Raw genomic sequence first — 21821 nt, forward strand, 5'->3', positions numbered from 1 at the left:
TAAAAGTAAACAAAAAATATATTTCAATAACTTAAATATAAGTAAGTCAAGTCTTTAGTAATGAGCCATCAAGTCAGTGATCATTGTTCAAGGGTAGTAGTATCCGGCGGCGTTGGGCGCCACGAGTTTCGCGGGAGCCGTGCGCGCAAACACCGGGGCGGGAGCCGCGGGCGCAGCATATGCCGCTAAGGGCGCGCCGTACGCCGGCGCGGAGTAGGCCGCGGCCGCGGGAGCACTATAGGCTGCCAGAGGGGCGGCGTACTGAGCATACTGCGCCGCGACGGGACCTGTGTAGGCAGCGCTGTACGCAGCTACTGCAGTTCTGTAGGCGGCGGCCACTGGCGCAGCTGGTACTGGAGCAGCGGCCACTGGGGCAGCAGCGTAACGAGCGGCTACCACAGGAGTGGCGGCGGCCACTGGAGCGGCAGCGTACCGAGCGGCCACCACGGGAGCAGCGACGGGAGCGGCAGCGTAGCGGGCGAATACGGGAGCGGCAGCGTAGCGGGCGAATACGGGAGCGGCAGCGATCCTAGCGGGAGCGACGGCAGGTGCAACAGCGTAGCGGGCGAAGGCGGGCTGGGCGACGACTGGAGCAGCAGCGTAGCGTGCGGACACGACGGCGGGCTCCGCCACTACTGGAGCGGCGGCGATGCGTGCGGGCACGACGGCAGGCTCTGCCACGACGGCGGGCGCAGCGGCCACTAGCGGCTCCTTGCGAACGATGGCGTTGAATCCGTTAACTGGATCGGCAGTGTAGTCCACAACACGACGCGTGCCATCCGAGTCGACCAGCGAGTACTGACCCTGCACCAGGTCGCCGTCGCGCTGCTCTGTCTGGCTCTTGTAATCGCCGGTAAGTGAATCCGCCACGTTGTAGCCAAAGCGGTACTGCGGCAGCGGGTCGAACTCCTCGAGCCGCGCCGCCACCGGGGCCGCTGCGACCAGGGGCGCCGCTGCTATGGCCGCTGGGGCCACGCTGCCGTAGGCGGCCGCGACCAAACAAGTGAAGACCACCAACTAAAACCAAAAAAATATCACATTTAACTAGTTATAGCATATTCATTAGTTGTTCAACTTTGATTTTGTTCAATTATTTAATCCAGATTATGTAACAGTTATTCGATATTTAGACACGTTCAGAATTTTAAATATAACTGCTGTCCGGATGATAAACTGTATTATTTTAATTTGATCCGATGGTCACAATCCATTTCACTTGATGCACTTTTTCACGTTCACTTTTTTTCACACTTCACATTCCACAAATATCCGATGTTCCGTACCTTGAAAGCCATTTCGATTGTTTGATGAGATGTGCTCGGGGTTGCTTAGAGCTGAGAACTGTATCCCTCAGTCGGCACTAACAGCATTTATAGTAGACAGTTTTGCTTGCCTCATCCCGGTCGCATCTCCAAATTTAAATATATTCAAGTACGCACGTACGAACCTGGCCGACGGGACGGCTGGACAATGTCACGTAAACAAAGCGCTACTTGTGCAACCGCCGCGCTGCGCCGCAGCGACGACACATCGCGGTCACACCGATATTTTGCACACAGTCGACAAATATCAAATTTTTCAGGAGTTTTTCTGTATAAATTTCACACGCCACAATCTGTGAAATGATACTCATGGAAATATGATAATCAAGACCGGAAATTATAAAAATAAATATATTGTAAATACCATGTTTAATACTGTCAATATACCTATCTACTCGTAATAAAGTAATAAAAATTGTCATTTGGTATTGATACCATACCAATGACCGTGAAATACATCTAACGTAAATTAATAAAATGGCTTTACCTTGCTAGACACTATTTTTATAATAGTCATAAATCTTTTTTAAGCGAGTTGTTTAGCGTAAGTGGTCTAGTTTAGGTCGACGAGTACGTCTGCGGAGCCGTCGACATTTGAAACAGGCTTTGCACGAGACGTTTCAATTACGACATTTCTAATGAACTTTACGTATGGCTGCTTAAATTTGGTCACAGTATCGTTCAATGATATCGTTAATGATATTGTGTGTTTAACTTTAAAGCCCATGTACAAGCAAAGAAAAAAATTAATTTCAATAATGTTGCTGAAAATTTTGTGAAATATACAGTCTGTGGACCAAGGCTGAATTTGGTGTCACAAACAGCGTGATTTTAATTTGTTTTAATTAAGTAGTCTTAGGGTCAGTTGCACCAAACTGTTCGTACCGTTAAAGAGTTCGCTAATTTTTGATGTATGGAAAGTTTCATAGTAAGGCGCCGGGACGCGCCGGCTGACGTTGATCAGTCTGTCAAATGTGGTTGGTGCAACTGGCCCCTATTGTATTTAATCAATGTCGTTTAAATAGCGCCGCTGCTGGCGGATGCTGGCGGTTAACATGCGTTTTCATCAACGAGTTTTCATAGAGATCGCGGATTCAAACCACGGCTTGTATAATATAACTATTATATCAATTGGGAATATTACGCGAAACTGAGCGTAGGAGGCGCCACTACCACTATCCGTCACAATCTGGGGTCTAACTCTACCGCGAAACAAGAAAATCGAAATTTCGTTATCTACCTAACCTCTCTATCACTCTTGCATATTCGAGCGATAAAGAGGCAGAAAACTAAATGACGATTTTCGCGTTTCCCGGTAGGCCCTTGTGTCATATTTTATTGTCTGTGAAAAGTTGTCAAAAAACAGTTTAAGGCACAGTATGTATAAGTTACTCTATGGTTTACTAGAGGAGCTAGTGCTGTACTCTGGCGGCAGAACATTGCAGTATTAGCCCCCTATTAGTTTTCGGAACTTAATATGAACACGCTTTCGATGAAAGAAAACATCGCGAGATACCTAACCGGACCTTTGGGTTGAAATATCAAATGGTAGTCGTCGCTTTCGTAAACTAGTGTCTATCTTTAGGTACCAATTCTTGGGATTCATTTGCCAACCGGACCCGAGGCTCCCATGAACCGTGGCAAAAAGCCTAGACAACGCGAGGAAGATGATGTACCTATTCGTCATTGTTTTTTAGGGTTCCGTAGTCAACTATTTTAATAATGCTCATTACATCCGTAAAATCCTTCATAATTTAGTACATATAGTATTTCGTAACTATCATATACTCGTTATACCTATTATACCTTCGTTCATGTTTTGGCTCATTCTATAAAAATAATTCTTAACAATCTAAATAAATAAAGATTCATATAAAACTTTGTGGACAGTTCAAGAATCATCTACTGCGTTAACTTCTCAAAAAACACGTCAAGATTGTTTACCTCTTTTGCTAAAAAACCGGCCAAGTGCGAGTCGGACTCGCGTTCCAACGGTTCCGTACATTAAGTCCGACTCACGCTTGGCTGCACATTTCTAATAGGTTTTCATGTCACCTATAGGTAAAGAACTATTTAGTGTATTTTTTTCAAAATTTTAGACCCAGTGGTTTCGGAGATAAAGGGGGGAGAATGGTCGTTATTTGGCTATTCTTTTAAATAACTTCTAACCTATGTATTTTAAAATTATAAAAAATATATATTTGAAATCCTCAAAATGAGCTCTTTCATTTGATATATATATAACACCATATAGTTTGAAAAACTTAATTTTTTAACTTCCCTTTTAAAAGTGGCCCCTATGTTTAAAATTTATTTATTTACGTTATATGTCCAACTTTCCGTTCCAAGGGTTCCGTTTTTTCCTTTTGAGGTACGGAACTATAAGCCTGCAGTTAATAAGTTTTAAATTATAAACTGTTATTAAAAATAAACTTTTTTAGCAGTTAAAATATGGTAAGTAACTAAGTTTTAACGTTTTTTTGGTCAACATCCAACTCGAAAGTAGGCCAGTCTATTTTAGGCATGTAGCGAATAATTTGTAAGCCGTTCGCGTATTTGCATTAGAATAAACGGTTTTCGAGTAAGTGTGGACGAGCGATGGCACAAGGACACAAGGTCGCATACCAGCGGTGACAATGGGCATAGTCCAGTGCTGACAGCAACCGAAGCATCGTGACTGACACAATACTGCTCGTTGACAAATATTCTGTCAACAATCACGAATCACGTGCATCGTGTATCGTGTATGCCCTACCATATATCAATGGCGGCCATACGAGTACACCTATTACCATCTCTGCCCGGCGGGGACAAATGGGAATACACCAACAATCAAGCAATACATTAAGTATAGATAGTGTTTAATACAAATGGGTAACTATAAATACTACTATACTACTATAAACTATAATACTATAATGAGGGAAAATGGGGAACTATAAGATATAACTATTTTTTATTAAGAATCACGAGTCCGATTAGGTATATACTTAATACTTACAACAATCCCTGGCACTTATGTAGCGAAATCTTATACTTATGCCCTTCTAGTTTTTAGGTAGGTACATGCCTCTCTTCCTGCTAATTTGGTTGAGGTTTAAAATGTAAATTACTTTTTATTTTAATACTTAGGTATGTAGGTATATAAAAATTATATACTTAACAATTTCACAGAAAAGGTTCCCTGATCTTATCCTTTTCTAGATTCTAATATTATGTGGAATGGAGTATACATAGGTAGGTATACTCCATTCCGCATAATATTAGAGTGTACATGTTTCAACTAGGGCTCGCGGTCGTGTCCGGGTTTCGTGTACACGTGTTCGGTACCCGTTTCCGAACTACACGTACACGGTTTTCTGACCCGTTCTACACGTGTAGTCGTGCACACGTGTAATTAAGATCCGTGTATCCGGGTACCCGTGTACCCGTGTACACGACGAAACGGACCTTAAATACACGCGGGCCTAACCCGTCCTTGGCGTGTAGCGGAGATTGTAGTAATGTATATATGGATGTTCAATGTGATTGATATGTGTTGTACCAATTTAATTTATTTTTCACTTCAGCAGCTCGAACAAGGGTACTTTGCTAACAGTGAGCAAAATGCGATTTTGTTAAAGGAAAATATAACATATTCCGTTCGTGGTAGTTTCAGACAGAGATGGGCAAAATTTATTTGAATGACGAATTACGAATGAGAATTACCAAATCATTCGCGAATGACGAATAATTTTTTCGAATGATCATTCGTGTTCAATTCATTCGCGAATAAAATAGCCTATATAAATAAGCCTATATATATAAAATAGTTAGCTTACAAAATAACTATTTAGCTGTTTTATATCCCAATAGTAAAAAGAAAATGTTTTCTATCGGTTTATCTGGTTGGTTGATTTGAGGTGTGGAAACTGGGAATACGCCTCATGTATTGGCGGTCACGTGGGGCGAGAACAACTGGAAATACACCAATAATGGGGGTATTCCCGTTTGTCCCCTTCGGGAACATGTGGGAAAAGACAAACAATCTTTCCCATTTGTCCCCACTTCATTGAAGCAGGGACAAATAGGAACACACCATTAACGGGTGTATTCTTATTGTTCCCCGCCGGGAACAGATGGGAATAGGCGCTGCATATAAAACATTTCCATTTGTCCCTCATGTATGGCGTAGGTCACGTGGATAGGGGACAAATGGGATTACATCAATAATGCACCCATTATAACCAATAATGGGTGTATGCCCATTTGTCCCCGCGGGGAACATATAGGAAAAGAAGCCGCATATAAATATTTCCCAGTTGTTCCCACCTTATTTTTGTAAGGACAAAAGGGAACACACCATTTTCGGATGTATTCCCATTTGTCCCCGCCGGGTACAGAAGTGATAGGATTTGCATATAAATATTTCCCATCTGTACCCTCCATATTGCTGTGGGGACAAATGGGGACACACCATTTTCGGAAGAATTCCTATTTGTCCACGCCGCGAGAGACATTTAGGAAAAGACGCTGCATAGAAATCTTTTGTATCGGCACCAAATGGGAACACCAATATCGGGGACAAATGGGAACACCAAAACTCATATAAAACATTCCCATTTGTCCCCGCCTCATGTATGGCGTAGGTCACGTGAATCGGGGACAAATGGGAATACACCAATAATGCACCCATCATTACCAATAATGGGTGAATTCCCATTTGTCTCCGCGGGGAACATATGTGAAGACCCTGCATAGAAATATTTTCCATTTTTCCCCACCTTATTGGGGTGCGGATAATTGGGAACACAATTTTCGGATGTATTCCCATTTGTCTACGTCGGGAACTGATGGAATAGGTGCTGCATATAAATCGTACCCATTTGTCTCCGCCTCGGGGACAAATGGGAACACCAATATCGGGGACAAATGGGAACACCAAAACTCATATACAACATGCCCATTTGTCCCCGCCTCATGTATGGTGTAGGTCACGTGAATCGGGGACAAATGGGAATACACAAATAATGCACCCATCATTACCAATAATGGTCGAATTCCCATTTGTCTCCGCGGGGAACATATTTTAAGACCCTGCATAAAAATATTTTCCATTTTTCCCCACCTTATTGGGGTGGGGATAATTGGGAACACAATTTTCGGATGTATTCCCATTTGTCTACGTCGGGAACTGATGGAATAGGTGCTGCATATAAATCGTACCCATTTGTCTCCGCCTCACGTAATTATGGCGGCGGTCACGTAGGGCAGGAACAAATAGGAATACACCAATAAAGAGTGTATTCCCATTTGTTCCCGCGAGAAACTTATGGGGAAAGACGCTGCATAGAAATCTTTTGAGGTGGGGACAAATGGCAACGCCAATATCGGGGACAAATGGGAACACCAAAATTCATATAAACATTCCCATTTGTCCCCGCCTCGTGCATGGCGTAGGTCACGTGAATTGGAGACAAATGGGAATACACCAATAATGCACCCATTCTTGGTGTATTCCCATATTACTAATAATTACCAATAATGGGTGAATTCCCATTTATCTCCGCGGGGAACATATGGGTAGACCCTACATAATAATATTTTACACAAATATCGGATGTATTCTCACTTGTCCCGGCCGGGAACAAATGGGAATAGGCGCTGCATATAAACAATTCCCATTTGTCCCCACCATGGATGGCGACGGTCAGTTGGGGCCTTTCCCAAAATTTTCCTTGGCTCTAAAATACGCTGCAGTTGCATACCTATTCAGATTTGCCATCTGAGTGTGTATTACAAAAATCCTTCGTGTAATTTATTCGAATAATTCATTTCTTATTCGAAATTGTAAACGAATGGTTTATTCGCGAATATTAATCTCACCATAATTATTTAGATTAAAAATGATTCGAATAATGCCCAACTCTGGTTTCAGTAAGCATAACTATCTACTTTTGTATTAAATAATCATTTAGGTTTATATAACATTATAAACTCTCGCGTTTTATACACATATTTAATTACACAAACGGGTCTACCGCGATATAATTTCATTGTTTTTACCTTTAATTCCGACGTTTCAGCTGAGTTGCACCAGCTGTGGTCACGGAAAGACTGACGTCCCAACAAATGGTAACATGGTGGTGGTGGTATTTAGGTTTACTTTAATTATCAAAAAACTACATCAATGAAGAAACTGAAATACCAACAATGAAGTCAACGGTTACTGAGATATTGTTTATTTTAATCTTATGATTATTGAAACAAATTGTACTTACCTACCTATTATTGACATTACAAATCAATCCAGTAAAACTGCAAAGTAGGTAATCGAATCTTCCTAACCTTCCACATATTCAATCGTATGTCTTCATAGCACGAATCTCCGCTACACGAGAGTGAAGGGTCGAACCGGCGGGTAAATAAGATCCGTTATTTCGTGTATCCGTGTACCCGTGTACACGGGTACCCGTGTAAACGTTTCCGAATCCGGGCGGGTTCGTGTAGTTCGGGTTCTTAAGCCCGGCGGGCTTAAGAACACGGGTACCCGTGTCAGCGTGTAACACGTGTATCGGGAGCTCTAGTTTCAACCGTAATATTAAGGCATTACGGTCGACTTCTATCCATGCACTTTTGAACGCCACGCGGTCACGCGGCTGCCGAAGCTCATGAAAATGCGCTCGAGCATTTTCTCGGCGAGCACGCGCGCGCGCAGTCCTTCACAAGGCTGGGGTGGTTGCACAACTTAGCGCCTGCGTCGTATAGACGCGACAGCACCGTGATCAATCAAGATCATAGATATTGCAGGATAACGTTTGTACGCCCAAGTAACACAAAAGTAGCTGAATATTGTTTGAATAATAGAGCATTCCGTACTGTATGCTGAATAAGGTAGCTGTATAACGTCTGTATAAGCGCTTATACAGACGTTATACAGAAGGTTTGGGCGCAAAGTGGGCTAGCCCACGCCGCTTATTACTGAATAACAGTAATGTAATAGCTGTATAAGTGTGTGCCCACACATTGAATCGCTGAATAACACTTGTATAGAGGCTTTCAAAAGCTTCTATACCGCTTTTAAACCAAAGTTATCCAGCTTTGTATAGAATGACTCAGTTAGTCACACGTTATGCAGCTTTTGGTTCAAAAGTGCATTGTTACAGAAAATATATTCAGCTATTTGTGTATGATTTGTCTTCCATTTTAATTTGTGAACTCGTGTCAAAGTGTAGTGTCTGAAGTGAATACAAAATAAGGAGGACATTACCCATATATTGATTTGATGTTTACATAACATCAATTTCATTGCGCATGCGACTTTACTGTTAATATATATATACATTTTATTTAAAATTTTAAAGAGCCGCGTAAATAATGCACTGTTTAGAAAGTAAATATAGAAAATGTAGTACTCCACTTTTAAATTTGTAATTTTTTTGCGGTGTTTAGATGTTTTAGTGATAGAAAATGTACTTTAACAAGTTATGCTACGATAAAACTAGTTTTATAAATGAATATAAATGGGTTTTTCAGTTCATTTTAAATTCCTATTTAATTTTAGAGGTTAGAATATGAGCAACCGTAATGGCGTCCGACTGTGCTGAATATAAGCTGCTGCCACAGCTATTATGTGCTAAATTTCTGAATAGGCATTCACATTATTCGCGTTACTAAGCTACATGTTAGATAATAATGGTTTTAGAACAACAAGTTTTGAATAACATCAGTATAATAGTAATTGTTTTCGCAATCTTAAAGCATATTAGGGTTCTATACACAAATGGTAAAAACCACATAGATCCTCACTAGTTTGATGAGAAACATTATAGGTATGTAACAAGGGCAATATTCAATCCTACTTCCTACTAATATTATAAACGCGATATAATATTTAAGTTATATGATAAATCTGGGGGCACGGCAGACTACACAGTTATTTTTTCCGTTATCAGTTCCGACAAATATGTAGTAGGTAAAGGTATACGCAAAGATGTACGAAGTGAGTACGAAGATGTGTATAGTATGAGTATGGTGTGGTTACGAGTATGGTATGAATATGAATATGGTATAGGTGCGAAGGTGCGGGTATATTAGTAGCGGGTATCATGGATATGAGTACAAGTATAGTTTGGTATGGGCAGTATTGTTTAGGTATGAGTACGAGTATAGTGTGGGATGGGTATGAGTAGACCCACTTGAAACCTAAAAACAGTCCGTTCAAAATCGACAGGAGAACCGTTAATGGGGGTGATTATTTTATTTTTCACATACCCAGTCCAGTCTACAAGTTTTTAATGCAACAATATCAATAACTAGCATTTGCCACCTTGTTTGCAAACGAGCAACTACCTTAAATGGCCATTGGTAAACTTTATCTCGTTGCAGTAAGGTATGCAAATGGTCACCCAACTAGCAAAAAAGTCTCAGATTGCGCACTTTATAAGAGTAGTGAGCTTATAGCGCTCTTATTTTTGTTTTGAACTTATCATCGCTCTTATATTAGTCTTAGACAAGCTAATACGCACTTTAGTAAGTTTAGTCTTATTACCTAGTCTTATATATGTATATAAGAGCATTTTATAATACCATTATAAGCCTCTCGCTCTTACAATAACATTTACTAAGTCTCATTGAACTTGAGAGTACCTGGTCTTATATCCACATTCTCTAAGTTCATTTGATCTTATAATAGACTTTCTAAATGCTATTATAAGAATGTAAGACTAATATCAACATGGCATAATACTATTATGAGCCTCTCGCTCTTACAATAACATTTACTAAGTCTCATTGAACTTGAGAGTACTTGGTCTTATATCCACATTCTCTAAGTTCATTTGATCTTATATTAGACTTTCTAAATGCTATTATAAGAATGTAAGGCTAATATCAACATAGCATAATACTATTATAAGCCTCTTGCTCTTACAACAACATTTACGAAGTCTCATTGAACTTGAGAGTACGTGGTCTTATATCCACATTCTTTAAGTTCATTTGATCTTATATTAGACTTTATAAATGCTATTATAAGAATGTAAGACTAATATCAACATAGCATAATACTATTATAAGCCTCTTGCTCTTACAACAACATTTACGAAGTCTCATTGAACTTGAGAGTACCTGGTCTTATATCCACATTCTCTTAGTTCATTTGATCTTATATTAGACTTTCTAAATGCTATTATAAGAATGTAAGACTAATATCAACATAGCATAATACTATTATAAGCCTCTTGCTCTTACAACAACATTTACGAAGTCTCATTGAACTTGAGAGTACCTGGTCTTATATCCTCATTCTCTTAGTTCATTTGATTTTACATTAGATTTCTAAATGCTATTGTAAGAATGTAAGACTAATATCAACATAGCATAAGAACACTGTAAGTACGTACTTTTCTGATCTTACTAAAGCTATAATAAGATCAACAGCAGCACTTTAGTAAGATATTAGAGTGATATAAGATCAAGACACTTATATCACAAAAGAGAAGATCAATATAAGATGGTTTGATCTTAAATCGTTTTTGGGAACACTATTGTTAGTATAAGTAAAGCAAGGAACCGTCATTTATTCAACATGGCCACATCATTTGTATTCAGAATGCTTAAAATACTCTAATAGTGCGCTTGAAAAATACACCTACATCAATGGCTGACTATCAATACAAAATAAAGAAATAAAATAATTATAAAAATATTCAAATACCATATTTGAGTAGGCGCATGAAGTTTGAAGTGTAAAACAGGGTCTACTTTACAATAAATAATATTTTCCCATGAGAATACTTACCCTGAAACATAAACAGACGATGATAAACAGCACGTTATTATATTTAAACATAATTCATAAAAAGTTTGATAAACACTTACACTAATATGTTTTTGACACGTTGCAGTTAATTTCACCCGTATATTTATACTTCACAAATAGAATATTTCAAACCAAAATAAGCTTATTTAGGCTTACAAGATTCTAACGTTCGACCAATATAAGCCTATGTAGGCTTACAAGATACTTAAGTTCGACCAATATAAGCCTATGTAGGCTTACAAGATACTTACGTTCGACCAATATAAGCCTATGTAGGCTTACAAGATACTTACGTAAAAGCGATATTAGCCTAAAGCAGCTTAATATAGTTTTGAAAAAGATTACTGTGAATGCAAACAACATTCAATTAGACTGATATTAGAACGATATTAAAATAAATACGCTTATGCTTTGTGCCTAAACCCGGGCTTATACGATGATATAAAATCAATATAAGAGCGACAAAATTGTAGTCTAGAGACTGTTGTTAGCGTGATTTTGCTAGTTGGGCAGTTAACAGTGTTTACGATGGTAGCTAGCAATTGTTTTACGTCATTAAAACGACAATGCATCTTGTGTAAAATAACCAATCGAAGAGAATTGTTAAGAAAACTAAACCTCGATTTTTTAAATAATAGTTGGATTAAAGAATAAATACGCAAGATGCGTTCAAAATAAAATAAGAACACGCTCAAGCTCAAAGCAAACAGGCTCAAGTAGCACTGTTGACCGTGTATAAACTTATAAAGCTACGGAACCCTCTCCACCGCGCATTTGTTGATACTAAGCAGTAGTTTGAATAGCGCTGCTCATTGCGTTCATTTTGCAGCTTTTAGCAAGAAAAGATAGTATATGTGTACTAAAATCGCTATAACTTAAGTATAAGTGTTGTTTTAGTATTTATTATTTAGACGTTATGTATATAAAAGCCATAACTAACCCTTATATGCAGCTACTGAATAACAAATAATATGTGGATTTCATTACAGCTTCCAGTAATAGCGTCCACCTTTATTCTAGAATTAAAACAGAAACTGCAACCGCTTTCATACAGTTGAAAGTCATCACCGACGCTTCTTTTCAGCATTTAGTAGCCACTATCACATTTTTCTTAATATTGTCTGCTTAATATCTCACGACACAAAATATATACAGCTAATTGCTGCTAATGCTGCTATTATGCAGCTTTTAGTAACCACAAATGCTTTAAGCTGAATAATGTCTGACTAACTGTGTAAGAAATAAGTATTATTCAGCTTTAATATGCAAAACCGATACTATGCAACATTTATTCAGCATTTAGGCCCCACTAGGCCCACATATTTTCTTATTCCGAATTTAGTAATTTCCACCGCTTATACACAAAATTTATGCAATCTTAATTTGAATAAGATGATAATTTTACTCTATTATCCTGCTTGTGTGTTACTTGGGCGAGTACTCTCCTATTTAATTTACCATATTAACGTTCTTCTCACTTGCGATCGTTTTCTATTTTTAATCGGCTTCATAAAAAAAGGAAGAGGTTCCCAAAGACTCGAAAACTGATTTTAAGTTTTTTTTATTTGAAAGGGTACTTAAATGCTTTTAAAAAGTTGGCCCCATTGTCTATCATTAAGTCAGGATTTGATTACGGGATCTTGGAGAAATCTGGAATTCGATAATTTTTAATGCATTTACTCTGTATGATAGTATTTTTACCTTCGTATTGTGTACAAATTAAAACTTAATTAACTAAATATCTACGTAATTAACCTGAAAGCTATGCATTTTTTTATACCAGCCTAATAATAGGCTAATAAAAGTGTATTTAAATAGATGAATTGAAAGACGTGCGCCGCGACTAGCGCGTGTCCTTTCCGTTTCAAAAGCATGCAAGACGCTTGGAGCTTACTGAACAGTTTACTTTCCATTGTTACAATTATCATCATGCCTTGCTCGCGGCTAATTCACTTTCAATTGCTATTCAATGTCATGGTTAAACGATTTTAATAGACTTCCAAATAAAGAAGGTTTACAATTAGACTTTATTTTTATCCAGAATGATTGAGTCATTCAGTTAACATTGCCTAAGTTAAGTACTTGAATATTCTTTACTTTTAGTAGGTAGTTGTGTCAATCCCAAGTTAAGTTACGTATATACATACCTAAGTATTAGGTATACATAGGTAATAAGTAACTTGTCAAAATGACCACTTTGGATTCTGAAACCGACGAACTAAGACCTAGGTATTTACATATTTGCGGTTTTTTGTAAAAGATTTGTATCAACGGATTCCAAATATAGGTATAATATAACATATAACTAAAATAATTTATTATTTTATGTCGTTTGTAGCTACAAATTACTTCCGAGAAGTGACTACCTTTACCTACCAAAATTGTGATTAGTGAGCATATCATAATATCCTTGGAAGGAATATGCTCTAGTGACCCCGTTCTGAGGGCTATCCAAGGAAAGTGTTCAACTACCGACGGGGAGGGGCCATGCGGCGCGCACTGCGCATGTCAAACAGATGTGACTCAGGCGCCGAACAGCTGACGAATTTTGCGCAACATGACGGGCATTCCGCCTCAAAATTAGGTCACCGTATGGTTCCGGTCACACGTTATAATTTCCTTTTCAGTCCTCAAATAAAAAAAAAACGGACAAGAGCAAGTCGGACTCGCCCACCGAGGATTCCGTACAAATTTAACTTATTTTGTTTTTTACATATTTATAGTTTTCAGATTTTTTCCAGTACTTGTAGTGTAAGACGATATTACCTACTTGCCACATTTCATATTATAGTTCTAGGTCAATTCTAAAAAATATTTAAAAGAATGAAGAAAAAGAAACACCTGAAGGTTGACCAACTTCCTTCTATTTTTTTATTCAGGTGTTTATCCTATGATTATGAGTCATAAGATAAACACCTGAATAAAAAAATAACTACAATCTGATAAGTAGGTAATTATGCGAAATCTAAATAGTATGTGATCAAAAGGTCAGGTCAGGTGTTTGTTTTATTAACTCGCATGAAAAGTCAAGTTCAACAAAAAGCAGGCAATGAAGTCAATAATTGATAATAACCGCTGACCTTACGCCTTGGCTCACGGATTTATCTACCGCACGATTTTACTCCCGAAGCAAAACTGACCAACCTTACTGTTTTGTAAGGTTGCGCCTTTAAAATACCCGGAGGTTTTGAATTGGTCTGTCTGTCTGTCTGTCTGTCTGTCTGTCTGTCTGTCTGTCTGTCTGTCTGTCTGTCTGTCTGTCTGTCTGTCTGTCTGTCTGTCTGTCTGTCTGTCTGTCTGTCTGTCTGTCTGTCTGTCTGTCTGTCTGTCTGTCTGTCTGTCTGTCTGTCTGTCTGTCTGTCTGTCTGTCTGTCTGTCTGTCTGTCTGTCTGTCTGTCTGTCTGTCTGTCTGTCTGTCTGTCTGTCTGTCTGTCTGTCTGTCTGTCTGTCTGTCTGTCTGTCTGTCTGTCTGTCTGTCTGTCTGTCTGTCTGTCTGTCTGTCTGTCTGTCTGTCTGTCTGTCTGTCTGTCTGTCTGTCTGTCTGTCTGTCTGTCTGTCTGTCTGTCTGTCTGTCTGTCTGTCTGTCTGTCTGTCTGTCTGTCTGTCTGTCTGTCTGTCTGTCTGTCTGTCTGTCTGTCTGTCTGTCTGTCTGTCTGTCTGTCTGTCTGTCTGTCTGTCTGTCTGTCTGTCTGTCTGTCTGTCTGTCTGTCTGTCTGTCTGTCTGTCTGTCTGTCTGTCTGTCTGTCTGTCTGTCTGTCTGTCTGTCTGTCTGTCTGTCTGTCTGTCTGTCTGTCTGTCTGTCTGTCTGTCTGTCTGTCTGTCTGTCTGTCTGTCTGTCTGTCTGTCTGTCTGTCTGTCTGTCTGTCTGTCTGTCTGTCTGTCTGTCTGTCTGTCTGTCTGTCTGTCTGTCTGTCTGTCTGTCTGTCTGTCTGTCTGTCTGTCTGTCTGTCTGTCTGTCTGTCTGTCTGTCTGTCTGTCTGTCTGTCTGTCTGTCTGTCTGTCTGTCTGTCTGTCTGTCTGTCTGTCTGTCTGTCTGTCTGTCTGTCTGTCTGTCTGTCTGTCTGTCTGTCTGTCTGTCTGTCTGTCTGTCTGTCTGTCTGTCTGTCTGTCTGTCTGTCTGTCTGTCTGTCTGTCTGTCTGTCTGTCTGTCTGTCTGTCTGTCTGTCTGTCTGTCTGTCTGTCTGTCTGTCTGTCTGTCTGTCTGTCTGTCTGTCTGTCTGTCTGTCTGTCTGTCTGTCTGTCTGTCTGTCTGTCTGTCTGTCTGTCTGTCTGTCTGTCTGTCTGTCTGTCTGTCTGTCTGTCTGTCTGTCTGTCTGTCTGTCTGTCTGTCTGTCTGTCTGTCTGTCTGTCTGTCTGTCTGTCTGTCTGTCTGTCTGTCTGTCTGTCTGTCTGTCTGTCTGTCTGTCTGTCTGTCTGTCTGTCTGTCTGTCTGTCTGTCTGTCTGTCTGTCTGTCTGTCTGTCTGTCTGTCTGTCTGTCTGTCTGTCTGTCTGTCTGTCTGTCTGTCTGTCTGTCTGTCTGTCTGTCTGTCTGTCTGTCTGTCTGTCTGTCTGTCTGTCTGTCTGTCTGTCTGTCTGTCTGTCTGTCTGTCTGTCTGTCCGTCCGTCCGTCCGTCCGTCCGTCCGTCCGTCCGTCCGTCCGTCCGTCCGTCCGTCCGTCCGTCCGTCCGTCCGTCCGTCCGTCCGTCCGTCCGTCCGTCCGTCCGTCCGTCCGTCCGTCCGTCCGTCCGTCCGTCCGTCCGTCCGTCCGTCCGTCCGTCCGTCCGTCCGTCCGTCCGTCCGTCCGTCCGTCCGTCCGTCCGTCCGTCCGTCCGTCCGTCCGTCCGTCCGTCCGTCCGTGAATGAATAACTTAAAATTAATGCCGTTAAAATAATTTTCACCGTTGGTTAAAATTCTCCCACATTTTAAAGTTTGAGAACCTGTAAACAGCATGATGACGTAGGCCCGTGTCAGTTAGGTCATACGCGAATCTCGGAATAGAGTACCAGGCGGAGTATATTATTATACCATGATTAGGAATGAAAATTGTCGAGTTACGACTTTTTGCAAAAAAAAATGCATGGAACAGGAATAAGAAATCATTATTACCGCAAAAATATTTGTAATTTTATACTACGAATTATTTGTAATTATTTGGCATACTACATATATCCGTCACGGGTGCGTTTTTTTTTGAAATCATTAATTGTTTCTATGGAAAAAGCACAAAAACCAAAGTCAACATTTTAAGATTATTTTGATTGAAATGGGGTTTGCCCAGTGTGTTTATGCTAAGTTATAAGTTTCAGGCGATTTGAGTTGAAAATAGTAGAGTTATGATTATTTTTCAAAAAAAAATCTATGGAGCCGGAACAAAAAATCAAAATATCTCAAGAACCGCAACAACTCTAAAAGTACCATTGCGGCTGTGGGCCAGATACAGCCTAGTCGCATTTTTTGTTTTCAGTCCGACTCACGCTTGAACCTAATAAAGGCACGCCTCATCGGGACGCTTCGGGCCTTCGGTCTTATTCGGCTATCGGCCTAGGACCTTCGCAATAGTTATCTACACCACGTTTCACTTAAACCATTGCGGCTGTGTCCCTAAAAAAGACTAACGGCATTTTTGTTCTTAAATCCGACTCACGCTTGACTCTAGATTTCTAATAGGTTTTCCTGTCATCTTTAGGTAAAGAACTATTTTGTGTATTTTTTTCAAAATTTTAGACCCAGTAGTTTCGGAGATAGAGGGGGGGGAATGGTAATTTTTTATCTATTTTCTTGAATAACTTCTAAACTTTTTATTCTAAATATATAAAAAAAATATATTTGAGATTCTCACAATGAGCCCTTTCGTTTGATATGTAACACGATATAGTTTGCAAAACTTTGTTTTTTAATTTTCTCATTAACCCCCCAAAAGTAGTCCCTATATTTAAAATTCATTTGTTGACGTGACATGTCCGTCTTTGGGTCATAGACTTACATATGTGTACCAAATTGCACTTTGCACTAATATGCGAGTGCGGGCGAGACGTATAGAAAGTAAATTACGTTCTCGACGGCGTTTATGTCAGTGACAAACTGATGGTAACCGTACTGGTGTATTGTGTTGTGATTTTACCACCGATGTAAAAAATTTGCAAATACAGTCCGTGATAAAAGTAAACGCAAAAGGCTTTTGTAATTGTTGTTACTTATTTTTAATGGCGCATAGTGTTTCCTGATTTGATTTTGTTTTTATTGTATTTAAAGGTATATGATATGGGGTTATTCGGATCATCTGATTGGGGGCGATTAGGATCACATTATAAAACAAGGTTTTCGGACGTTTTTTTTTGGCTTATTTTATGTTCGCATGTTTTAGATGGTGCGTACGTATAAAAGGAAGAGGTATCAGGGGGAATGGTCGGGAGAAAATATGACTACAGCTGCGAATAAGGTTTTAACGAAACCGCTGTCCCTACGTAGAGTCTTTTGTTACCAACAACTAATTTTCTCATATGGGGTGAATCGGATATGTGTGATTTTTCATGTTTTGGTTTGCAAAAGTTTACAGTTTTTGTTTATTTTCATTTAAGTTATTCGATTTTGTTGCTAAATGGCCATTAGCATGTTTTGGATTTATTGTTAAAATATATAATATATTAGCATATAGGAGTGACATTATGTTGCGCTTTCTGTAGGTGGCGTGATAAAAAATTTAACTAGAAAGGAGGAATAAAAATAATGCTCAAATGCAACATTAAAGATACCAACGATAGTTGATGTCAATTATTTGACCTTTGTGATTCTTAATCATATGATTAACATTGTTAACCATTATTAATTAAGATTTTATGACAGAGTTTTTTTGATCCGTTTTACCCCTTAAAATGGGGCGAATCAGATTTTTTAAGAGGTTTTGTATTTTATTTTTCATAAATCATATCTAAGTTTGATTTTATGTCTGAACCTTGGATTCTGTTCATTAATAACGAATTTATCCAACTGAATATAAAAACAATATCACCTTAAAAATTGTATTTATTCACCGTCAAACAAAAAATGACCCGATTCGCCTCGGTCTACCCTATTCACGGACCTAGAGAGTAAACCGGATAGTGTACATTAGCCAAAAAGTGTGTCCACATGAGAAGACAAGGTGGGCCGTTGCATCTCTTTCTAATTAGGGTGACCATAAGTCATATGTATGTGGGATATTAGGATAACATTGAATATATAGTTTGGCCAGTATCTTTTCTTATTCGTGCATAGTTATATTAGTTATAAAGAATCATACTGTCTTTTCGCTGTGCTAGTATTATGGCCTAAAAAGGGATGGATATAGTTTTTTTTCTCTTCTGTACAACGCTTCACACAACCTTAGGTACTTAATTAATTGTTCTAAAAACTTTTTTTTTTTTTTTTTTTTTTTTTTATTTTTTTTTCAGAACACATACAGTCATACATAAAAATATAGATATAACTTACAAAAATATATAAAAACAGACCTGGAGGTTCATAATGTAAACATGTAAACATCAAAAGATACAAAAGCGTTTTGCGATGAGAAAATAAGTAAAACATAACTGATAACTACCTACTACTAACTACTATTAATTATAGTGATAATTTATTTTATCAACAGCAATTTGGATCTCGTATGTTCTTTCAAAGCTGCAAGAGAGTGCATAAATGGATCGATGTCACAGAAATACTCATTATAGTTTCTTGATACTCGTTTGAAAAAAGTATGTCTAGAATAATTAGTTCGTGCGAAACTCACATAAAACAAATTACGAGGACGTAAGGAGCGATGCGGTACATTAAACATAATATTTTGTAGCAAATTTGGGCAATTGATTTCATTTTTGAGGATTTTGAAGAAAAAAAGTGTGTCTAAAAAGAGTCTTCTATTACAAAGGGAAATCATATTGAAATGTTTGGCTGACTTGGCTGATGATTCCAGAGGCGTACCGGTCCTGTAACAAAGTGCTCTCAAGAAAACATTTTGTATTCTTTCTAGGCGATTAATATGGACATGGTATTGAGGACACCAGATCACAGACCCGAACTCAAGAATACTTCTGACGTAAGAATAAAATAGTATTTTAAGAGTGCAGGGGCGTCTAAAGGGTTTGCCCATCCGTAATATCATACCTAGATTTTTATAGGCTCGGTTACAAATTTTGTCAATATGAATATTGAAATTAAGTTGTGAGTCCATGGTGATACCTAGGTCTCTAATAGAACTAACACGAGTTATATGCTTCCCAGCTATTGAATAGTTAAAATTGATTACTTTTTGTTTACGGGAATAAGTTATCACAAAACATTTATCTAAATTTAGGTACAGATAATTATTTGAACAATATTCATAAAAACTGTCAAGGTCTTGTTGTAGGCTATGACAATCAGCTTCAGAAGATATAGCTTTAAAAATCTTTGTATCATCAGCGTAAATAAGGTGTTCCGAGTTTCTGAAGCAGGTTGCCATGTCATTGACATATAATATGAAAAGAAGAGGGCCAAGGTGCGAACCTTGTGGCACCCCTGACGGTACCGGAAGAAAATGGGAAGTGTAACCCTTCAGCGCCACAGCCTGGCTCCGATTTCTTAGATAGGACTTAATCCATCTGAGGAGATCACCGTGAATACCGAGCTTCTCAAGCTTCATAATTAACTTGGAATGGTTAATTTTATCGAAACATTTAGAGAAATCGGTATACACGGCGTCCACCTGCCAGCCGGAAGAAATTTTATTTAGAATAAAGTCAGAAAAGTTGAGAAGGTTTGTGTCAACACTGCGACCGCGGCAAAAACCGTGCTGATGTTCTGATATGTGCTGATAAATCGTTGCAGTTATTTCATTTGTGACAATTTTTTCGAAAACCTTACCAAATATATTTAATTTGCTGATTGGTCTGTAATTAGTGACTAATTGAGAATCGCCACCCTTGTGGATTGGGGTTATTAAGGCCTTCTTCCATAACTCGGGAAAGGTTCCTGACGAAATAGATTTTTTGAAAATATTTGTTATGGGTATGGTTAATTCCTTCGCACATGTCTTAATGAAGAGGGGATGAATAAAATCAGCACCGCTACCTTTTTTAACGTTTACCCCACTCAAATGCTTATAGACCAAATCTTCTGTAATATGAATCGAACACATATCAATTAAGCTATCATTGGGGCAGTGCGACAACAGCGCCCCCTGCCCATCACTAGAGGCGGGTACAAACACAGAATTGAAATAATCATTAAAAAGATTGCTCATGGCTTCTCCATCACTAGCGGTTACCCCGTTAAATGACATTTGGTCGGGTATAATATTAACAGGAAATTTAGATTTAATAAATGACCAAAAGTAATTAGGTGATTTATATATTATGTCTTCGGCCAATGAGATATATTTGTTATAACATTCAGTTACTAATTTATGCTCTCTTTTTCTTAAAAATACAAACTCTGCCCTATCTAGGGGGTTGTTATAGATTTTCCATCTTTTGTGAACCAATAATTTTTGTTTACGAACTTTAATTAAACTGCGTGAAAACCATGGAGGATAACTAGAGTTGTGACTTATGCTTTTATGAGGTATAAATTTTAAAATCAGCGTATTTATAACAGAATACAAATAACCCACAGAATCGTTAGTATTTAAATTATCTAAACAAGACCAGTCGGTATCAGAAAGGGCTTTACGAATAGATTCATAATCCCCAGAATGAAAAATTGGTTTGACACCTAGATTTGGCCTCAGTTCGGTCAAATATGACGTAATTGATAAGGCTAATTCGATATGTAGGGCCCTGTGCTGAGGGTCTTCGGCGGTGAGTGGGGAAGGGCTCGCGGCAACAGAACAGTTACCATTAGACATTACAAGGTCAAGGATCCGCCCGTTCACATTAGTACAAGAGTTATATTGGCGTACACCTGTTAAGGCCATAAAATCGGACAAAAAAAGCACTGTTCTGTTATCACTAGCTCCTAGTGTTAGGTAGTTTACATCGGAACTTGTGCCCCAAATAGCGTACGAAATATTATAGTCTCCGAGAAGAACAAAGATATCATCCGGGTTATTATGCATTAAAATAGAAGCGTTATCGAAAAAACTACTTAGTGACGAGTTATGATTATCATTGTGCGGGAAGTATACGCAAGCTATATGTATGTTGGGGTGGCGCGGTGCGCGGGTGGCGGGGGCCGGGGAAACGGTGATCCAGAGCTCCTCATGCCGCGGCGCAGCGCTCCAGTCGTCGCGGCGGGTCACGCAGAGGCCCCGGCGCGCCGCCACCAGCACTCCACCACCTCGCCGTCCCCCACTCCCCGCACGGTCCCGTCTATACACATTATACCTACCATCGAAATATTCACTGCTAAAGAAGTCGGAGTTAAGCCAGGTTTCAGATAAACAGATCAAATCATAATTAGCATTTATTACACTATTTAAAAAGTCGTGAGATTTTGTCCGCAGACCCCTTACGTTTTGGTAGTAAATATCTAAACTGTTAGAAGCTATGATAGAATAAAAAGTTTATAATTTTTAGGAATACAATCAAAGTGAGTTCGCAAGTGATTTCCAAACGAGTGCACAAACTTTACGGTTTTGTTGATAATTGCAAAAGGCATATAAACAATGACATCGGCTAACTTGAATAATGACTTTAAAAGAGTAACGAAAAATAATAATATATTCCAGAGATCGCAACTTATACGAGAAATAGTAATAAGAAG

General features: G+C 39.0%; 1 protein-coding gene across 1 annotated transcript; it reads right to left on the reverse strand.

Moving 5' to 3' along the window:
• On the reverse strand, positions 1-1447 carry LOC134795896 (cuticle protein 18.6-like). Its single transcript, XM_063767830.1, has 2 exons — positions 1284-1447; positions 1-1017 (listed from the first exon to the last, which is right to left on the reverse strand). Exons 1-2 carry the CDS (start codon positions 1293-1295, stop codon positions 88-90), a joined length of 942 nt encoding a protein of 313 aa, XP_063623900.1. The 5' UTR covers positions 1296-1447; the 3' UTR covers positions 1-87.
• Between the last annotated feature and the right edge of the window lie 20374 nt (positions 1448-21821).

Source organism: Cydia splendana, chromosome 1 (genome assembly GCF_910591565.1).
Source record: "Cydia splendana chromosome 1, ilCydSple1.2, whole genome shotgun sequence".
NCBI lineage: Eukaryota > Metazoa > Arthropoda > Insecta > Lepidoptera > Tortricidae > Cydia > Cydia splendana.